Raw genomic sequence first — 18,934 nt, forward strand, 5'->3', positions numbered from 1 at the left:
TTATCAGCCTAATCAATCAAATAACTTGCAAAAATAAATGTGGAAACATGACGTCAGTTTTGTAAACTAGTCTTATCAAAAATATTGCTTATTTTTGGGGCAGCCAAAATTTCTTAGAAATGACAAATCAATTAATGAGCTGTTGCCTGCTCGTGGTGAATAAAATTGGTTTTTGTGTTTATTATAGCGTAGCCATAAAAAAATCTATTTATTTCTTTTTTAAACCTTTCTTCAACGAATTATTTTCTAACGAAATTTAATTAACTTTTTACAACAATGCGTCAAATCAGTTGTTTTTATCGTGCCTCATTGAGGCTTACTTTCTCTGTCGGAACTACTTAAAATAAGCCTTTGACTTTATCTAAAAGCTTATACAATATTGCCGTAATACCCTCTTCAGTTATATTACTTACACCACAATTGGTTTTTTGAGCTCCATGTAGTTCTTACTTGTCCATCGAGTCGTGTGGATCGAACAAGAAAGTGGCAAAAAAAAAATCAGGAATATGACAATAACTTATGTTACGGCTGGTCCGGATGGCGAACAAACAAATGCCTTCAGCTCCAAGGACATGGGTTACATCCCGAAAGCACCTCCGCCACAAGTTAATTTAACCGTCGGTTATCCTGGCTCCACGCGCCAATTTAACAAGCAACTTAATGTGGCCTGTGCTGGTGGGTAGATAGAACAAAGTGCATTCAGTTTGAAGCAGTTACTCATTCGTTTATCCCCGCTGGCCAGTGTTCTTTCTCTTTGTCTACGGTGGCATGGACTTTGCCCACAGTGCGGGCTGGAATCAGACCTTGAACACCACCGCCACCCAGTTGTTCAAGTGCAGTTGGTTTATAGGAGTCCTTGCTGGCGCTGCTATTGCCTCGGTGGCCATGACCTTTCTGCCAAAGCTGCCCTTCTATGTGCGTGAAAAGTAATCTTCTAAGATCCTTAGCCTTAATGACATCCCCTGCAGGTCCTCGGAGGACTAATGCAACTAACTGGATCGATCATTTTCACTTGTGCCCCCTTCGATTACGGACTACTTTTGGTCGCTCGCTATGTGGCCGGAGCGGGAATCGGACTGATCACCGTTCCGTTTCTCATCCACAGCGCCGAGGTGGCGACGGACAACCATCGCGGTGCCAGCGGATCAATGGAGCAATGTGGCCTGGCCTTGGGCATTGCCATACAGGTTGTTACCCAACAGGGGAACTTAATCTAAGATGGACCCAAAAGTGTTTAATTTATCATCCTGTAGGTTATCTACGACACGCAGTGGATGGATGACAAGGAGGCATCCGTCAACGAGGTTCATGGAATCATAGGAATTGTCTTTTCCATCCTGGGTCTGGGCATGACAGCCCTTTCGATTGAGTCGCCCATCTTCCACTTGCGTCGCAACCAGGAGGCGAAGGCCCGCGACTGCCATCGGAAACTCTTGGGGAGCTTCAACAGCTCTGAAGATCAGACCTTCGAGGAGGTCAGGGTCTACGTGGCGGAGAGCCAGCAGAGGACGTTCGGTCAGGAGCTTTGGAGCTCGGTGGTGCCCTTTGTAAAGCTGTTGCTCTATCGCGGCTTCGTTGCCTTCTCCTTTTCCCTGCCCCTGTCCGCATCCCTCATCTCGAGCACTCTGATGACCGAGGGCTACATATCCTGCTGGCCAGTGACGGTTTGGGGATTGGTTCGTTTGCTCGGCGCTCTGGTCGCCCAAGGATTCCTGGACAGGATGGGACGCAAGCTCTTCTCGCTCGTGGGACTGCTCTGCATGGCCATCCTGATGCTCTGCATGGCCGTCTCCTACGCGAGTCCGGCCAACGTGCTCCTCACCTACTACATGTACCAAGTGTGGAAGCTGGGAGTGGCCTTCCAGGCCTTCGCCGGACTCTTCGTCTGCAGCTCATCCGTCTATCTGGGCGAGGCTTTTCCCTTGAAAGTGAAGCCCTTCCTCGTGGGATACGTGGTGGGCTTCGAACAAATGATCCACATCATTAACATTGTTGGCTACAACCGGGGCTCCGATAATTTCTTCTACCATTACTATTTGTCTGTGGGTATCATATTGTTGGTGGGAGTGATTTTCTTCGGTATCGTCATTCCAGAAACGAAGAAAATTACTCTTCGAGAGGCGAACAAGCGGTTCCAGCGTGTGCACAATATAAAATTATTTTAGAAAATAAAATTTATACAGATTAAACAATGAATGAAGTTTTATTTACACTTTTCTTTATAACAATAGTCCATAAAAATCTAGGCACTCTCAAAAGTTCATTTTAAAATAAAAGCATTATTAAAAGTCCATTTGAAAATCACTTAATTTTTGTATATATTTAAAGTTCTTATTAGCCAAGTCTGATGGGTTTATAAATTTAAAGTTTTCAATATTCAAATTTAATTGTTTATAAAATTCCAATTCTTACTCGATCGGAAGAAGAAAACGTAGACAACGTTTATGTTATTTCGCTATGTTGTATATATATTTGACATTTGTAATAATAATTTAACTATTTAAATTATTTTAGAAAACAAACCCTTTACTTTATAACAATTCTAAAAGCCCGCTTAAAAATTAAAAAAAAAATACACAGATAGTCCAAACTTAATTGTTTATAATTATTATGTTCTCAATAGTCAAAGCTAATAGTTTATAAATTTCAAGTGCTCACTCGATAGAAACAAGAACATGCAGATAACGTTTATCTTATCCCGGACATGTTTACTTTGACATTAGTTAATCAAATCAATTACATTTAAATGATAACCATTTTCCAATTAATTCGAGCACGTCATCCGATTATCCATTGTCAATTGGGTTTTCTGAAGGCCTCTCGCTTTTTGGGGGTATACCCTCAGAAAACGATGGGTCATGCTCGCCGAACTTTGTACCCCTTAGCCGATCAATTTAACAAAGCTAGCTAGGATACCACGAAGAGGTGAGTAACAATGGACCCATGGCCCTTGAATGTATCTGTGACATTATCACAACTTATGGGGACTTAACACACATGAATCACGGCAAGCGGAATGCCCACCGTAAAAAGGAATATGCGAGTATCTACCAGCTGATAAAATATATCAATTATCAGATATCTTTTTTTTGCTGATAGCTACTACTTACGCAGAAATATTTTATAAAAGCTCGCCCAGTCTGCCAGTGGCCACCAAAACGAACGAAGCGATCCAGCTCCTTGGAAGTTAAATATAATTCAGCGCACTTTCTTGTTACATAAGCAACGAATATGACGACCACATATGTCACCGGAGGCCCAGTGCCCATCCAGCAAACCACCTACATTAGCACGGGCCCCCAGCAGTTTCAGACCACGTATGTGACCAGTGCACGGCAACCGCCTCCGCCTCCTCCTCCAGCGGCCACAGTGGTAATCACCACCACAAACAACAGACGGTGGGCTAATGGCGCCCAAACGCAGGCCGGAACAGCAGGTGAGATCGGCATAACTTTAGCGTGAATTCGGTTTTAGTAGTCTCTAAATTTAAATTATGTTTCCGCGACATTGTGTCGCACTCCACACATACATCAATTTCATATTAATTTAATAATACTTTGTTATATTAACAAGTATGTTTTGGGTAGCTGCTGTAAAAACGTTCGAAAAAGTAATAGAAGCTTTGTCATAACTTCGTTGTTATTAAACATATACACAAAAAACTCAAGATAAAGTAGTTTCATATGGGTTTTAAAATAATGTTGAATGCAGTCATTAAGTCATTTCATTTTATCGAACTCGTTGTCACCACACGGTGAGCTAACGCATTAACGAACAGCCTACATATCTACTTATTTTTTCATATTATCTTGGTAGGCAATATTATTATATGTCTAAATGAAAATTAAACCCTACTGTTTATGCACTAATAAGTGTTATTACAGTTCCTAAATTTTAAATAATAATAATTCTTTTTCGCTTGAAAATAATTAATATTTTCCAATAAATATAACAAATCTTTAAAAAAATCATTACGGATTCGAAAAGAGAGCAAATACATAAAATAAATAAATTGATTATTGAGTTATGTTTAGTGCATTTTTTTAGCCTTGAAAAACCAAAAGTAACGATTACTTTCGCTAATTTAATTAATTTCGGAATTAAAATGAAAATGTATACATTTAAAAAATAAGTAAGTCTTCGGTTTCACAAGCAAACCAACCATTTTATAAATAGGAACTAGAAAAATAAGTGTTTTGACTAATATTTCTTCTTATTTTTGAAATATTTTTTTGTTTAATTATTTCACTTGTTAATCGGATAATTTTTTATCACCAGCCTCCCTTTTGTTCGTGTACGCTGGAATGGACATGGCTCAAGGTCTGGGCTGGAACTTGACCCAAATTTTTTCCACCACCCTTGAGTTTCAGTACAGTTGGTTTATTGGCGTCATCATTGGAACTGTGGTGGCCGCCGCAACAGCATCCTTCGTGCCCAAAATAGCGTTTTATGTGAGTGAAAATCCAGAGATCTATAAAGACCGCCTGGGCTAATATCTTGCCAATCTTGCTCCGCAGGGACTTGGTGGTGTGATGAACCTGATTGACGCCATTATTTTTGTGAGTGCTCCCTACGAGTACGAGTCAATCCTGGCCGCCCGCTATGTGGGAGGGGTGGGAATCGGCCTAATCACCGTGCCGTTCCTCATCCAAAGCGCCGAGATCGCTTCGAGTACGAACCGAGGAACCTGCTCCGCATTGGAGCAGTACGGCCTGGCACTGGGAGTGGCCATCCAAGTGATCTACGACTCGCAGTGGACGCAGGACTTGGGCATGTCCATCAACCGGGTGCACGGAATCTTTGGCATTGTCTTCGCGGCCATTGCACTGGGCAGCGTGGCCATAGCGATCGACTCGCCGATCTTCTACATCCGTCAGAACCAGGAGCAGAAGGCGCGCGCCATTGTGAAGCAGTTGTTGGGCTCCTATTGGTCCCGCGAGGCGGAAGATCAGGCCTACGACGAGGCCAAGCTGTACGTGGTGGAGGGCAGCAGCCAGGGTGTGGTTGAGCAGCTGGGCGGGTCCGTGATGCCCTTCCTGAAGCTGCTGCTCTTCCGCTGCTTCGTAGCCTTCACCTTCTCGATGCCGCTGTCCCGTTCAATGGAGATGACCTCGTATTTGGTCGAGGAATCCACCTACTCGTGGCCCACAATCGTGTTCGGTATTGTCCGCCTGATCGGATCTCTGATCACCTTCGCCGTGCTGGACACCGTGGGCCGCAAGTTCGTCTCGCTGCTGGGGCTCATGTGCATGGCCGGACTGATGCTGGGCATGGCCGGAGTATACGGAAACTATGCGCACATGTCCGACTACTACTACATGTGGCAGGTGTGCCGCCTGGGCATGGCCTTCCAGTTCTTCGCCGGACTCTTCATCTGCAGCTCGTCCGTCTACCTGGGCGAGGCCTTCCCCATGCGCGTGAAGCCCTTCCTGATCGGCCTGATCGTGTGCCTGGAGCAGGTGGTCCACATCATTGTGATCGTCACCTTCACCGCCACCGCCGAGTCCTTCTACATCTACTTCGTGACCGTGGGCATTATCATGGTAGTGGGTCTGGTGGCCTTTGCCGTCCTCATGCCGGAGACCCGTGGATTGACTTTAAGACAGGCGGGTGAACGATTCCGACGGGTGCACGACGTCATGGCTTACTAGGTGGCTGATTTTTCGTTTTTGTATTGGCTAGATCAATAAAATGTTACTCAATAATGTGAAGAATATTGATCGACTTGAGAAGTTGCCTAACACACAGAATGACAGGGAAATATTCCGCAAGCAAGTGTTAATTAAGTAAATGATAATAGATACTAAAGGGAAAAATTGAAGAGCCAAAGTAATAAAAGCTGTCGCTTAAGAATCATCTGTTTTTATGGGAGCAAATTTGTATTTGCAAATGTTGATTTTATCTTAATCTTAAACACATCCAAACATTCCTACAAGCAAATATAATTTAATCTATTTTGATTTCCGCGTGGTTGGAATATGCAGTTGGCAGCTGCTCCGCAATTCTTCTCCGACTTTTATGCATATTTATGTCTTCTCAAATTTGTAATGCGGTTTATTCCCCCCTCGGCGTGCCGACTGGAGACTATTTTTATATGCCCTGCGGCTAGCGGAGTTTATTTTGAACTTTATTATGGGCTAATTTATGTCTCCGCTGGCTTCCGCCCGGTCCTAATCCCCACATGTGTATGCCTTCATTTGCTCCATTTTTGACACTTTGATGGCGCTTTTGTGGTGTTCGCTTGGATGCCAAACATGTTTGTTTAGCTTCTATCCGGCGGTTTATGCGTTTTTAATGCACCTCTATGGTTAAAGTTTGTTTCATGCCCAATAAAACAACTTGCCGAAAGCAGCAGCTGGGAGTCTTGGAATAGATATACTTGTGAACAATGTATTTAGCAGTTAGAACATAAGTAGATGACTAAAGCAGTCAACAATTTGATTAAGAAGCTGATGCCGGACTGAAGTGTGGCAACCGTGCGGTCGCCAGGAACGAAAGTCAAGCACTTACAGCCACAGCCACAAAGACCCATCAAGACAACAATACGGTGAATTATATGAATTACAATTCAAATGATCTTACAAGTGACACATCGACGACAGGGATGCCGAGCTGGAGGAGGCCCATTACAGCGCACAAAAATGCGCATAAAAATTGCATTAAAATGCCATCCGAGACTCGGGCCTAATGAAGGAATGGCAATAAAGGACAATTGCCAGCAACAGCAGCATGTTCCGCGATTGCTGGTAAAAAGCTGGCGATGCCCTTAAATAGACGAAGCTGGCCAAGATGGGAGCTGGGGAGCCCAGTTCGCATCGCCAGGCGGCCAAATGCGTGCAAAAATGTTTGCCACGTCTCCCATCGAGTGGCTCTCACTCGACTCGGCGATTTCCCAGGCCCCAAAGTGAATTAAATGCAGACGCGTGATTTTGCACATTAATTACGCGCCTCCCCCGTCGACCGTTTCACCCCCCCCCCGCCTTTCCCAGGGGGTGAGAGTTCAAACCACATCGAGTGCATCGAATTGGCCCGCTTCAGGAGCACCGAACCGAAAAGTAACTCACTGGATAAGGCAGCTGCATCCAGCCAAGTGCGAAGAAACGGATTTTATGGGCCGCAGCTTTGGCTAATTACCTGCTCAAAGGTAAATTGCGTAATTTCATTTCAGGGACGCAGTTGAAAGCAGGAAGGTGGTTGATTTAAAATTAGTTTACCTTAGCTGTTGATATCTTAGACTTTTCCGCTTGGTTTCAGTGAATCTGCAAAGAAAACAGAAATAGAATGATTAACACCTCGGCAGGGATAGCAAAATGAGTTGGTAGGGAAAGAAATACAGCTGGAAATCGCTAAACAAACAGCGTTATCATTTATTCATCTCAATTGAAACAAACCGTGCTCCCCACTCAAGCCGGTGACACTTTCAAGAGGCCAACTGCAAAGACTTTCTGCTCATTTACAACTGACACATTTGCACCTGCCCCACAGCCAAATGAGCGGAATGATTGATAGTTGGCCCGTGGAATGAGTGAGGAGTCCGTGACCCGAGCCCGGAGTTTTCCTTAGCCGGGTGAATTTCCATCTGTCAACTGTCAGTTTTCAATGTTGGCAGCCGCTGAACTTGGCATTTTAATTGAGTGCACAAAACTCATGGAAATGACTGCAGTGCGAGCGTGAATGCGATTAAATAGGCTTTTAGTTGATGGGTGAAGGAGCTGAGCTAAGGTGGCTAAAAGTAAGGGGGCTAGAATATTGCCACGTCGTTCGGTTTTCCCGATTCGCTTCCCAGGCAAGGCCAGCTTGTTTTGCATTTATTTTTATTTTTATTCATTTTTCTAAGCCGATTGTGGATGGCGCCAACTATACAAAACAGTCACTCTTATGGCTATACGTCTAATTTTGTCCAAGTTACAATAAAAGGACTCTTTCGGTTTTTTTTATTTGACAAGTCACCAAAAACCAAAAAATAACACCAAAAAAATTCGTTTTTCTATCAAAACGATGAGAAGTATTAGTCAAAAATTGGAATGTCATACATCGCTAAATTTTTCATTAAATTGCCAATCAAGTGGCATTCGCAGTTAAAAATATTTAAGTTTTTCAAATTTTCGAACAAAATGATTATGTACCCCCTTATAAAAAATGCAAAAATTGGTCATAAAATTAATTTCTTCAACAAATCGATTTTTAAAAATCTGTGTTTGCATCAAAACAAAATTCATTTTTCTAAACCGATTGTGGATGGGTTGTATAGGTCGCCAGCTTTACAAAACAGTCAATCTTATGGTTATACGTCTAATTTTTGTCCAAGTAACAACAAAATGACTCTTTCGGATTGTTTTATTTGACCGTGTTATCGGGTGTTATATATTAAATTCCTAATAATAACAAAACTATTTGTCCACAACAAATATGTATACGTATTTATATTTATAATTAAAAATATACACATTTTTCTCTGTGCAGATGCAGACAGGAAAACAGGTAGTTGCATGTCGATGACTTCATGAAGCAAAATTAACAATGCAAATAGACAATCAATTGGAATGGCAGATAGAAATGCTTTTGGAGACGCTTCATTGAATATCAGGGGACGGTGAGTATGGATGTTACGCACCAATTACCGCCGGTTTAAAGTACACGAAAAAGCATTACAATATGTGTTGCATAGTTTCCATGCAAAAACCAGAAATCTTTAATACATAGCTTCTGAGGCATTCATCCAACAATTAATAAGCGTTATTTCAATTACACCCAACCTCAAATTTGCTGTCATGAGTCGAATAAAAAAACGTATTTATGGCAAATATAAGTCATATCGGGCAATAACCAATGCCGCAAGCTAACTGACAGGTATTTACATCAAATATAGAAACACACGCAGAAACATGAAACACCCGCCCTCGGTCAGAATTGAGGCTTGATTGAGTTTGAAATGGCGCGTGCAAATCACAAATAGGAATTCTATTATTGCCAATGCTGTTTTATTTTTATAGCTGTAATGATTTTCCATTGCCTACGTAAAGCGGCTGTTAATTGATTGCCGTGCAGAGCATTGTAACCGAATCAATTATTCAGCATTCTAGCAATTGATTGAGGTTTCTGGGCAGAGAGATTATTTATGGATATTGTCGCAGGCGTTTTTGAGTTGAATTTGTTTCGGGGTCCTTTGTTCTGCGCCTGTCAGTTGTCGTTAATTTCTCCGGTAAAATTCACAAAGGTGTGGGCCAGGCCACAGAAAGGCCAAAGGGCATTAAACGTGTTTAGGCCAAGAAGGGCCATTGGGTCGGCTCATTTCTTACCTTCATCTTTGCCACGGACATTGACAAAACGACGGCCATAACATTCACAGAAAACAATGCGCATTCAGAATGTGTATGAAATATTTTTGTCAATTCGTCAATGTAGGAATTTGGTTTGACTCTCAACGGAAATTCCACAATGGAGTGGTTCCTTATTTAGAACAATTGGTTCACGAGAAATACCCTTCGACAAAACTAAATCGACAGTTGCCAGTTGGCTTCCCACCAAACTACCTGACAAATCGCACTCGCATATGTTGACAGCATTATAAATTGCCTTAGCGAATACACTTGGAGTTCTTGGAAATATTTTCAATTAGCAATAGCCAGCAATATGGAGAAATATTAAATAACTCAGAAGTATGGTTAATATGAACAAATCAATCATAAACACGAAATGAATCATTAATCATCAGCCCCGGTAGTTTTAAGATCATTTAGCACGAGATACTACCTTTGCTCAAAGATTTATTGTATTTCAACACCCCAAACTGGCGCTTTAATTTGCAACTTTTACCTTCAAAGCAAACACAAATCACTATAATCTTTTTTTTAATACTCTGAAAAAAGAAAACGATTTTAATCGTGTTTGTTTCATCCATATAAATAAGGGAATGTTTTCGGTTCGTGTTTGGTTTGTGAAAAACCACATGTGATTTTCCATTATTAATTTGTTTTCCTCACAAACAATCACGAACTTTTATTGATGTTATGAATGTGATTCTTAGTGCCCCATCGTTTGTTTATATGGTGCAAAACGAAAAACGATGAAAATGTGCAATGCGGGATGGTTTTAATGCTGAGTTAGCCTCTGGATCAGATATCCAAAATGTTTTTAGTAGTTCGTTATTGAAAAAACCGAATCACATGAAGTTTACGTTTTCTTTGAAAGCACTTGTATAAAAATGTATTCGGTGAATCATTTAAGTTTCCGAAAAAAATATTCTCCGAAAAACATTTTTTTTGTTATTTTTTTTTATATATTTTTCTATTGAATACCCTAAGTTAATATTTGATCAGTGAACACTACAAGAATTAAAAATTGTTGTAAATATTCTCATAAGTTTGTGCATTTAAATGAAACAGATTTTCGGCGTTTCAGATATTAAATTTTTATAAATTTTTAATAGTCGAAGGTAATGGACACATTATATGTATCAACTGTAATATTTATTTTTCTTAGGGTATTTGGGCAATTCGTCTCGGAGAAGAGGGCAATTTTCTTGCTTTGTTTCCTATCTTTTGTTTGTCGTTGTTTTTTTCTTCTAGCCGCACTCCCTATTTTCATTGCCCACTTCATCCTGGCCTGGTCCGGACTGCAAGTCTAAGTCTGGGAATGGAAATGGGAATGGGAATGAGACTGGGTAGGTTTGCTCTCATTTTGCCTTTTTTCACGCTTATTATGTGTTGTTTGTGGTTGTTGTTGCTGGTTTTATTTTGCACATATTTACTATAGGTTTGTGTATATATTTCTTTTTTGGTTTAAATGTTGTCAGACAGGATTTTCCACTTTAATGCAGTAGACGTCGCTGCTTTTTGGCGCGTTTTTGCGGCACAGCACAGCTCATCATGGATCATGCCCCTTTTTGCACCGCCTCCTCGTCACCCTTAGGTTCAGGCTGCGTGCACTCCGCCGATGCCACAACCCTTCCCGCAGCTGCCGCCGCCGTGGCCACCATTCAGGTTAATGCAGTCTTTATTCATACCATATTTCTAAGCGCATTATGTGCTGCGAGCCTTGCTCATAATATTAGCAAAAATTATGTTAATCCCTTAGGGCTGGGTAATCCTTTCTGCTTTACTAGCTCCGCTGCAAACGGGAGGCGCGTTAAATTATTTTAATAGCCGCTTACAATTACCAGGGCCAACCCCCTCGGCCCAGTGTAATGTTTTTTTATGTTTGACGCGACTTGCTGGCCTTTCGCTGGCGTTTTAAAACGCGCCTTGCGGCCAGACAAGCCAAGTCGTTAAACAGGACTGCCAGCCGATGAGCACGATAAGTTCATGGTGCAGCTCGTCTGGAAGGGCAAAGCTAAAAATAAATAAAGTACCTATGAGTTCGAGAAATGTGTAATATATTATGCACGTGAAACTAAGTACCAAAACTATAAAAGTCTATTTAAAAATGCAAGAACTAAAGTAGAATACTTTCGATTAAAAAATAGTTTATATTTTTGTCTTTAATGACAATTAATTCTGCACTAAAGTTTAAGTGAAAAAGCTATTATTTTGCATGCTCTGTTTGTATGCCTTCACCACCGCCTCTATCTTTAATAGTTTCTAAAACATTTCAATAAAAAAACCCATTCAATTCCCAATTAACCCCAGATAGTAAGAGTTCGCCACCCATTGTACTTATCAGTTTTCAGAGGGACAAAGAAAAATTGAAATTGATGCCCGACTACATGTGTTAATTTACACTTGCTTATAGAGTGACATGCCTAACCAGCTGCTCCATTGGGCGTTTAATTTTCCATTCATAGAGCGACTGGGGAAATGCAAATTGAGGCGTTTGAGGCGTTTAAAATCGCTCACAAATCGCGCGCCGCAATTAAACGGCGCCCCAAAACGCGTGCCCCATGGAACCCGCCTCCCGCTTCGGTTTTATGGCTGTATTTTATGCGAGCCATGTCTGGCCTGGTATCAACCCATATAGGCATAGTTTGCGGCTAATGACTCCACATCGAGATCGGGATCGGGATGGGGATGCGGAGGGGGATGCAAATGGGAGTCGGAGACGCCTTGTCCACTCATTAAGTGGTGTTGGTCAACCAGTTCCGAGGACAGCATGATGGATTGCCGGCCAACTGAATAACTCAGCCCCCAATCGCTCATTCAGCGGCCCATTCATTCATCCATTCGGACTGGACTGGCTTGGCCTGGCCTGTCGACGTATCGTATCGAGCGGACCGAAACCGAAACCTGATTGCGGTAAAAGGCCAAATTGGACCGTTCTCGTTGCCCTGGTCGATGCCTCGGGGCCAGCGTTAGTCATCGTCATCGTCATCGTCATCAGCCTTATCCCGCCGCTGACCGAATTAAAGCTCTGGGATTGCGTGGAGCGGGGCAAACAAGTTTCCGCCAACTGTGACTCCAAAAAGGCCAGGAGAAATTGCCGCAGTCAAAACAATTAGACAGACGGACCAGGCTCGCGTCTTCAACTTGTTGCCGCCGCGGATAAAAGTTTGTGTCTTTCGCTGGGAAAAGTAAAAAGTGTCTAATTAAATGCTTGGCCTGTTCCAAGGTAACAGAACCGCAACGAACATAAAATACCCTGAAAAAGTAAATGGGTGTATTTAACAACTGGGAATTCCTTTTAATGACAAAATTATTAAGTTAACCGTTTAAGTATAATTACTTTAGTCGTGTGAGTTTTTATTTTGATTTTAGGAAGTTCCCATACCCATCTACTCACACATCTCGTAACAAATTAGCAAACTTTGGCTCTCCGATATACGCCAAAGTTATCTAATCTGTAGTTGTTATGACTTATCATCTACGAGTAAAAAAAACACTGTACGTTAACTCGGAAATAGCTGTTTTTCGGTGGAAATTTATTACATAAAAATGTAATTACCTAGAAAATTCCCTCTCTTAGTTACCACTTGCTAAATACTGGGGGTGGAATTACGCATTGAGTTTCCTTTTCTCTCGCCTTAAGTCAATGTACCCGGTTGCAATGACAGGGCACATTGGACAAACAACAATTAACATAAATTGCTTGCGCGATGCGGTCCATTGAGTGCGGACAAGGGGTTAAGGGGTCACAGTTGCCGCCCGTCAATCATTCGAGCAACCGAACTGCGGCGCACTTGAATGGCCGAGCGGAAAGGGTTTCCCATTTCCACGGCTGCCAGTCGCCGTTTGCCTTTTTTACGGCCCCAGCGGAAACCTCGGCTTGCACCTGTCGCAAGTCGGCGGTAGGTGTGATAAGCATCTCATCACAACAAAAGATTAACACGCCGGAGCGGGACAAAGAGCATAGCCCGGTCACGGGGACAGGTCTCCGATTAGAGACGCCCAGGCGGCAGGATCTCAAACGACCTGCCTGCGCATATATGCACTGTTAAAAATGATGTCAAAAAGAAAACACTTTAGTATCAACATAGGTAGTTCTGTTTTAAGTCAGTAAGTCATTTTAAGGAATAGTAAACGATAAATGCATACAAAACATGGTAAAACAGATCATGAGAAAATTCTTCTTTCAAGCCAAATAGTGTTCTTTAGTTAACAGCTTATGTTTTTTCCCAGTGTACACTTAGATGAACAGGAAACCGCCGGAGAGGAGACCCCTGAAGGCACCTAGGTAGGCTGTGCTGCAGGCAGTTAGGTAGTTGCCACAAGGGACAACACCTTTGGTTTGACAGATCGAATTACCGAAGAAGCACCCTAGGAAGCTGCCAAGTGCCAATGCCAAAATCAAGTGTTACTTTCACTATCGAATGATGCGGAAGTGACAAAGAATCCGTGGAACAGCGATTCAACAGGATGGAATGCTTAATTAGGTCATAAAAAGGGCTATATTGCACAGCCGATCAGCACGTAAAACTAATTTCAATTTATGATCAATAAAAAACCTTTTAAGTTGCCAACGAGAACTATGGTTCCTAGGAAAGATTTGCCGATGTTGCACTTTAAGATGGCAATTTTAACGACCGCAGCAATTCCATGGGCATGCAAATCATCCATAAAATGCAGTTATTCTTACCTCCAGCTATGTGATTTTTTTTCACTTCATATAATTGTAGCTTCAACACACTGCACTGCACAAATGCGATTGAGTTTACTTGAGTGCTGTCTACGTTTTATTTGGTCACTTCACCTTCTATTTATAGTTTCCGTCGTTCCAAGTGTTTCGAACTAGATGATAAAGCCGGTAATTGGTTGTACAATCGCGATCGATTAAACACTTCCTCTTTTAACTGACTAACCCACAGATAGGTTCGACCGATCAGGAAAGTTCAATGAAACTGGAACCGAAAAAAGGCGGCGATAAGCCGGCGACACCAACGCACCGCAGTTAATGAATGAAAAGTTCGACCCGGTATATAACTCTATTGGATCCCACGAACATCCGATATCTTCTCCTTGGCTTCGCCAACAAACGCACTGCCCACGAAAGTATGGTCAACAGTTTGTCATGCACTTTCCGAATTAATTACTATTTACGTGGGCTTTCAATGTGATTTACAGGTCTATAACTTAGTGGGGTTTTCCGAAATTTTCGCGCACTTTTCGCCCATGTGAGATGTTTACGGAGCGTGGTTCTCAGAATTTCACTGCATCTCTTATTTTACAACGATGGCTTCCGAAATGCGCAATTTTAAAATACTTTCGATGAGCGAGCGTCCGCAACCATTCCGTTCCGATCGAAATTTAAAACAAACATAGACCAGGTTCCATGCGCGACCGAACAGCTGGCGATTTTTTTTGAAAAACCCAACAACAAAATGCGGGTACTGCTTATATAGTTTGTTTGTCAGTGTGGCCGTACCTCAAAATGAGCAAATGCCTTTTCTGCCAGAAACCTACAAGGGATTTTGTGTTGATACGTAATGGGGCAACTTTGCCCAATTGACAGGGCTCTGTTAAAAGTCTATTGGCGGGTTGTTTAAATTCATATTATATGATTGGGTATTATTTTTCTCAATAAGTTCGTATTTTTATTGTATTTTTGATCCCAATAAACTGAAAAAAGCACTACTTAAACGAGTTAACAGTAGAAACTTAAATTGTCATTTCAGACAAAGCAGTGCAAGTTTTTATTTTTTACACAAAAATGTTTCAGAACTTTACATATGATTTGGTTTGTTGATATGATTTAAAAAATATTTAGTCGCATTGAAGACTTCCGCAAGCTCCCAAAATAAATAACACGGTGCTCGTTTAGTATATATATATTTTAATTGTAAAGGTGGATTATATTTCAAAAATATTTTAAGACTATGGCTTATAGGTTGATCGGTAATCAAAGAGAACGCAAAGTTAATCGCATCTCAGGTCTAAAATTGCTTTTTGTGGATATTATTACATTGTATTGGGTAAAAGAAAGTTCATGCAAATGATGTGGGTGGGCGGGCTATAGACGGGGCTTAAGATTTTTCGCCCTTCTAGTCAAAACATGGTAAACAAAAACACACACGCGATATAATCGCCACATTTCGGAGGCAACAACCAATGGAGACGAAAGAGTTGGGTAAAAATATTGTATGTAAATTAAAAACTAATAAACGCAAATTAAAAGTTAAGTAAAATAGATGTGGCAATCGAACATACCACTGAGAGGCGAGACAGAGGGAGACCGGACCGGATTGGAGCGGACCAGACCAAGGACCACTATCCACTATCCATCGTTGGGCGCAAGGCAACGTTGGATGATGCACAGCAAATCCATGAAATGACAACGACAGGGGCGCGAAGGCCTCGAAATACGCGGTTCCCTGGGTGATCTAGTGTCTGGGGTGCGATCCAAAAAAGGCGACAACAACACGTGTGAGCCTGTCCAACCGAATCCTAATTCCGAACGTAAGGCAGACGCCGAAGAAGGGGCGAGGCTCGAAGAGATGCTCTAGTCCTGTCCAAGGGCAACGCACGTTTTCCTCCTCCTCCTCCACACATCCGTTGACCTTAACACGACCAAAGCTCACACACAAAATCCTTCAACAATGCGAAATTCCTGTCTCCTCCTCCGAGGTGCGAGTTAGCCGTGGGACACTGCATCCCACGTTGTCCTAGCGAAGGGCTCAGAACAATCCTAAATCCAAATCCAATCCTGATCACCATCTCATAAACATACTTATGTTTATAAGATCTATAGACATGTCCTGCCTCCTCTAAATTCAATCCAAATTTATCCAATCCACGCCAAAATCAACATCAAAATATCCTCCTCCTCCTCTTCCATTAATCCTCCTCCTCCACATCCTCATCACTCTCCAAACATAAACGCGCAAAATGGGGAAGAGAAGAAAATAAAAATTAAAGTATTAATAGTATGTTGATCAATGTGGTTGACATTGCGTTTTGTGTTTGTTTTTCTGTTTGTTATTTTCATTCTCTCATTATAGACATATTTATTCTGTATCGATGTTTCTTGTTTTTTTTTAAGGTAGATTCTAATAAATTATTCATGGTAAATATGCAGCCAAAATTGAGTTTATGTTATAAATTTCGTGTGCAGAGGCGGAGCAAAGGCTCAAAATCATACAAAAGCAAGTCAAGGAATGCTCAAGGGTTGCAAGCCTAAAAAAATTCCCTGGTTTACAATTGCTATTTTGAACTGTTTTTGTCAAATTATGCCCGGTGAATTGTAATTTATGAGAACTTCTCTGCTTCTCAGAACGTGTGATACAGTTGGAAAAGCAAGTTGTGTTTAAAATTAGCTGACTTCGATGAGAGTTTGGAACTTGACTGATCAAACTTGAATGCTTCGCTGACGGCTTGGATAGTCAAATTTACAAAGTGGCATATATGGGGGTCTTGAACAAATATTGAATAGATTTTCTTAATTTATCTTGCTTTTCCTAAAAGTTCCTGCTCGTAGAAATATTATAGATTAATGGATAATGCATGGTTTTGTTTAATAATTAGAGCGTGAGCGAGACCTGGAATAAGATTGACGTCGCACTGGGGAGTAAGTGGGTGTGCCCCGACGGCGCGGCCTTGACGAGAAAGAGCGCGAGCGCGATCTGCACAGAGGAATTCATGGAATAAATATTGGAAAACAAGGCTTTACAAAAGTATACAACTTACCTGTCGCGGTAATCACGGCCTCCTCCTCCACCACCACCGCCACCTCCTCCGCTGCCGCCACCGCCACCACTGCGGTCGTTGTCGCCGCTGTCCTCGCGCACCCGTATGTAGGCAACCTCGCCCTAAAGACAACAAGAATTAATACTTTTATTGAGTTTCAGGTAATTTTAAGACCTAGTTTTTAAATTGAAAATAAAACAACGTATTATTTTAAGTCAAACTATTTTCTTTTAAACGTGTGACCTGTAAATTTTGGACTACACATAAACAACACCGAATATAAATAATTTTAGTAATCAAACAAGTAAAATGGGCGTATAATTATCTTTTGTATATATTATTTGCTATGAATATCTATTTCTATATATGTATGTATATCATTTGCTTTTGCTCTTTCTGTTATCTTTTTGAATCTTTTGGCTTCCGGAATATATTTCATAAATTTTTAATCCGGGTCAAGAAACCAGAATAAAATGTAAGCTAAGTATATTTGTGGGCAAAACTAGAAATGTTTCTCAGAATGAAAACCAATTTAAGGAATACTTTACATCAGCTTTGCTAGAAACCCGAATAAATTATTCTAGCTAGTGAATAATGTCGGCTTGACAAAATAAATGAATACGTAAATTTCCTACCTAGAATGTGGATTTAATTTGAATGCTTCGAAATGGAATGAATAAATGGAATTTAACTACCTCATGCGAACGGAAGCGCGAATCGTCCAGCTTTTTGATGGCGTACTTCATGTCCTCGTGGCGCAGGAACTCCACCACGCCGGACCCGTCCTTGTAGGTGTCAGCGAAGCAGACGTCGCCGGCTTCGCGCATGTGATCCTTGAGATCCTGCCATGATCCGGAGGCGGGCAGGCCAGTGACCATGACGCGGTACTGCGAGCGCTTGGCCGGCGGTCCACGGCCGCCCATGCGTCCGCCGCCGTCACGGCTGCGGTCGTTGCGGTTACCGCCGCGGTAGCTGCCCGGTCCACCGCCTCGCGGGAACTCCACCCGCAGGCGGTACCCGTCGTAGTCGTAGCCATCGCGCGCCTTGACAGCATCATCAGCATCGCTGTTTTAGGCGCCAATCGCAAGAAGAGTAACCGAGAAGGGGGCAAAGCGGATGGGGAAATGGTGAGCTCGACTTAGTTGGGTGTCGCCTCCAGCCAGCTGGCCTGTGTGTATTCGCATTACTCACCGCGCATCTTCGAACTCAACAAAAGCAAATGGCGGCCCACGCCGATTCTTCAGGTCGACAAACGTAACTTTGCCGAACTTGTGGAACAGATCCTGGATGTCCTTGGTGCGGATGTCCGGCGGCAAGTTGCCCACGTAGATGCGGCACTCGTTTCGCGAACCCATTTTCTCCAGTTTAAATCAGACGATTGGTTTTTCCTGCTTGCTGAAATTCTCGCACGATTTTCACACAACTTTTTCTGTCACGTTCTCACAAATGGCCGCTGCTAAGGGTGGGTATACTTCGATAAATCTTTCCCCGATTGTTCCTCCTAGAACGGTGGAGGAGTGTCATCGGTGTCATCGATGTTTTTCTTATCGATGTTTTGCGGGCAACATTGCTTGTTTTTGTATTATCAATTTAAAAATTTTTAATTTATATATATTACATATATATTTTGGATTAATATACACTTATATATATAATGTCAATACAAACAAATTAAATCCGGCAAAGGGTAGACATATTAATATAGTATCTACCTTTGGCACAGAGGAAAAAATATGTAACCAACAAGCTAACCGATTTAATTAAATTATTAATTTAATTATTTAAATCTATAAATAAATAATGTTGTATTTGAATCTATTTAAAGGCAGACATTGAATATGAATAATTACTTATCAATGGCCCCTCGAGACATCCGCGATAGA

At 41.9% G+C, this 18,934-nt stretch overlaps 4 protein-coding genes and 1 long non-coding RNA gene across 5 annotated transcripts in view; 2 read left to right on the top strand and 3 right to left on the bottom strand.

Annotated features, from left to right (window-relative positions):
• The window catches only part of LOC108135088 (extracellular sulfatase SULF-1 homolog), a 32,177-nt gene extending 17,452 nt beyond the window's left edge, over positions 1 to 14,725 (bottom strand). Inside the window, exons 1-2 of the mRNA XM_017255659.2 lie at positions 14,008 to 14,725; positions 7,215 to 7,259 (exon numbers count right to left, since the gene is read on the bottom strand). The gene's annotated coding sequence lies outside the window, so the exon portion shown is untranslated. The remainder of the gene's footprint in view (positions 1 to 7,214; positions 7,260 to 14,007) is intronic.
• Positions 237 to 2,210, top strand: LOC108135091 (probable polyol transporter 6). Its single transcript, XM_017255662.2, has 4 exons — positions 237 to 675; positions 743 to 915; positions 969 to 1,187; positions 1,254 to 2,210. Exons 1-4 carry the CDS (start codon positions 507 to 509, stop codon positions 2,163 to 2,165), a joined length of 1,473 nt encoding a protein of 490 aa, XP_017111151.1. The 5' UTR covers positions 237 to 506; the 3' UTR covers positions 2,166 to 2,210.
• Positions 3,121 to 5,853, top strand: LOC108135090 (D-xylose-proton symporter-like 3, chloroplastic). Its single transcript, XM_017255661.2, has 3 exons — positions 3,121 to 3,436; positions 4,279 to 4,451; positions 4,518 to 5,853. The coding sequence occupies exons 1-3, from the start codon at positions 3,232 to 3,234 to the stop codon at positions 5,649 to 5,651; spliced, it is 1,512 nt and encodes a 503-aa protein (XP_017111150.1). The 5' UTR covers positions 3,121 to 3,231; the 3' UTR covers positions 5,652 to 5,853.
• Positions 14,726 to 15,180: 455 nt separating the features above from the next.
• LOC121467595 lies at positions 15,181 to 15,918 on the bottom strand. The gene is made up of 2 exons (XR_005977654.1): positions 15,576 to 15,918; positions 15,181 to 15,522 (listed from the first exon to the last, which is right to left on the bottom strand). It is a non-coding gene; the product is annotated as an uncharacterized LOC121467595 (long non-coding RNA).
• A 374-nt stretch (positions 15,919 to 16,292) lies between these two features.
• LOC108135143 (serine/arginine-rich splicing factor 1B) lies at positions 16,293 to 18,518 on the bottom strand. The gene is made up of 4 exons (XM_017255754.2): positions 18,243 to 18,518; positions 17,747 to 18,116; positions 17,052 to 17,173; positions 16,293 to 16,987 (listed from the first exon to the last, which is right to left on the bottom strand). The coding sequence occupies exons 1-4, from the start codon at positions 18,404 to 18,406 to the stop codon at positions 16,879 to 16,881; spliced, it is 765 nt and encodes a 254-aa protein (XP_017111243.1). The 5' UTR covers positions 18,407 to 18,518; the 3' UTR covers positions 16,293 to 16,878.
• Positions 18,519 to 18,934: the final 416 nt, after the last annotated feature.

This window comes from Drosophila elegans, unplaced genomic scaffold, assembly GCF_018152505.1.
Source record: "Drosophila elegans isolate 14027-0461.03 unplaced genomic scaffold, ASM1815250v1 contig_476, whole genome shotgun sequence".
NCBI classification, from domain to species: Eukaryota; Metazoa; Arthropoda; class Insecta; order Diptera; family Drosophilidae; genus Drosophila; species Drosophila elegans.

What these genes read in the sequence shown, in the direction of transcription:
- LOC108135091 (XM_017255662.2), top strand. Translation starts at nt 507, where the DNA reads ATGACAATAACTTATGTTACGGCTGGTCCGGATGGCGAACAAACAAAT. An exon ending in TGCCAAAGCTGCCCTTCTAT is followed by an intron (nt 916 to 968) that starts GTGCGTGAAAAG and finishes CATCCCCTGCAG; the next exon opens with GTCCTCGGAGGACTAATGCA. An exon ending in CCTTGGGCATTGCCATACAG is followed by an intron (nt 1,188 to 1,253) that starts GTTGTTACCCAA and finishes ATCATCCTGTAG; the next exon opens with GTTATCTACGACACGCAGTG.
- LOC108135090 (XM_017255661.2), top strand. Translation starts at nt 3,232, where the DNA reads ATGACGACCACATATGTCACCGGAGGCCCAGTGCCCATCCAGCAAACC. An exon ending in AACGCAGGCCGGAACAGCAG is followed by an intron (nt 3,437 to 4,278) that starts GTGAGATCGGCA and finishes TTTTATCACCAG; the next exon opens with CCTCCCTTTTGTTCGTGTAC. An exon ending in TGCCCAAAATAGCGTTTTAT is followed by an intron (nt 4,452 to 4,517) that starts GTGAGTGAAAAT and finishes CTTGCTCCGCAG; the next exon opens with GGACTTGGTGGTGTGATGAA.
- LOC108135143 (XM_017255754.2), bottom strand. Translation starts at nt 18,406, where the DNA reads ATGGGTTCGCGAAACGAGTGCCGCATCTACGTGGGCAACTTGCCGCCG. An exon ending in GTTGAGTTCGAAGATGCGCG is followed by an intron (nt 18,117 to 18,242) that starts GTGAGTAATGCG and finishes CGCCTAAAACAG; the next exon opens with CGATGCTGATGATGCTGTCA. An exon ending in GGCCGTGATTACCGCGACAG is followed by an intron (nt 16,988 to 17,051) that starts GTAAGTTGTATA and finishes TCCTCTGTGCAG; the next exon opens with ATCGCGCTCGCGCTCTTTCT.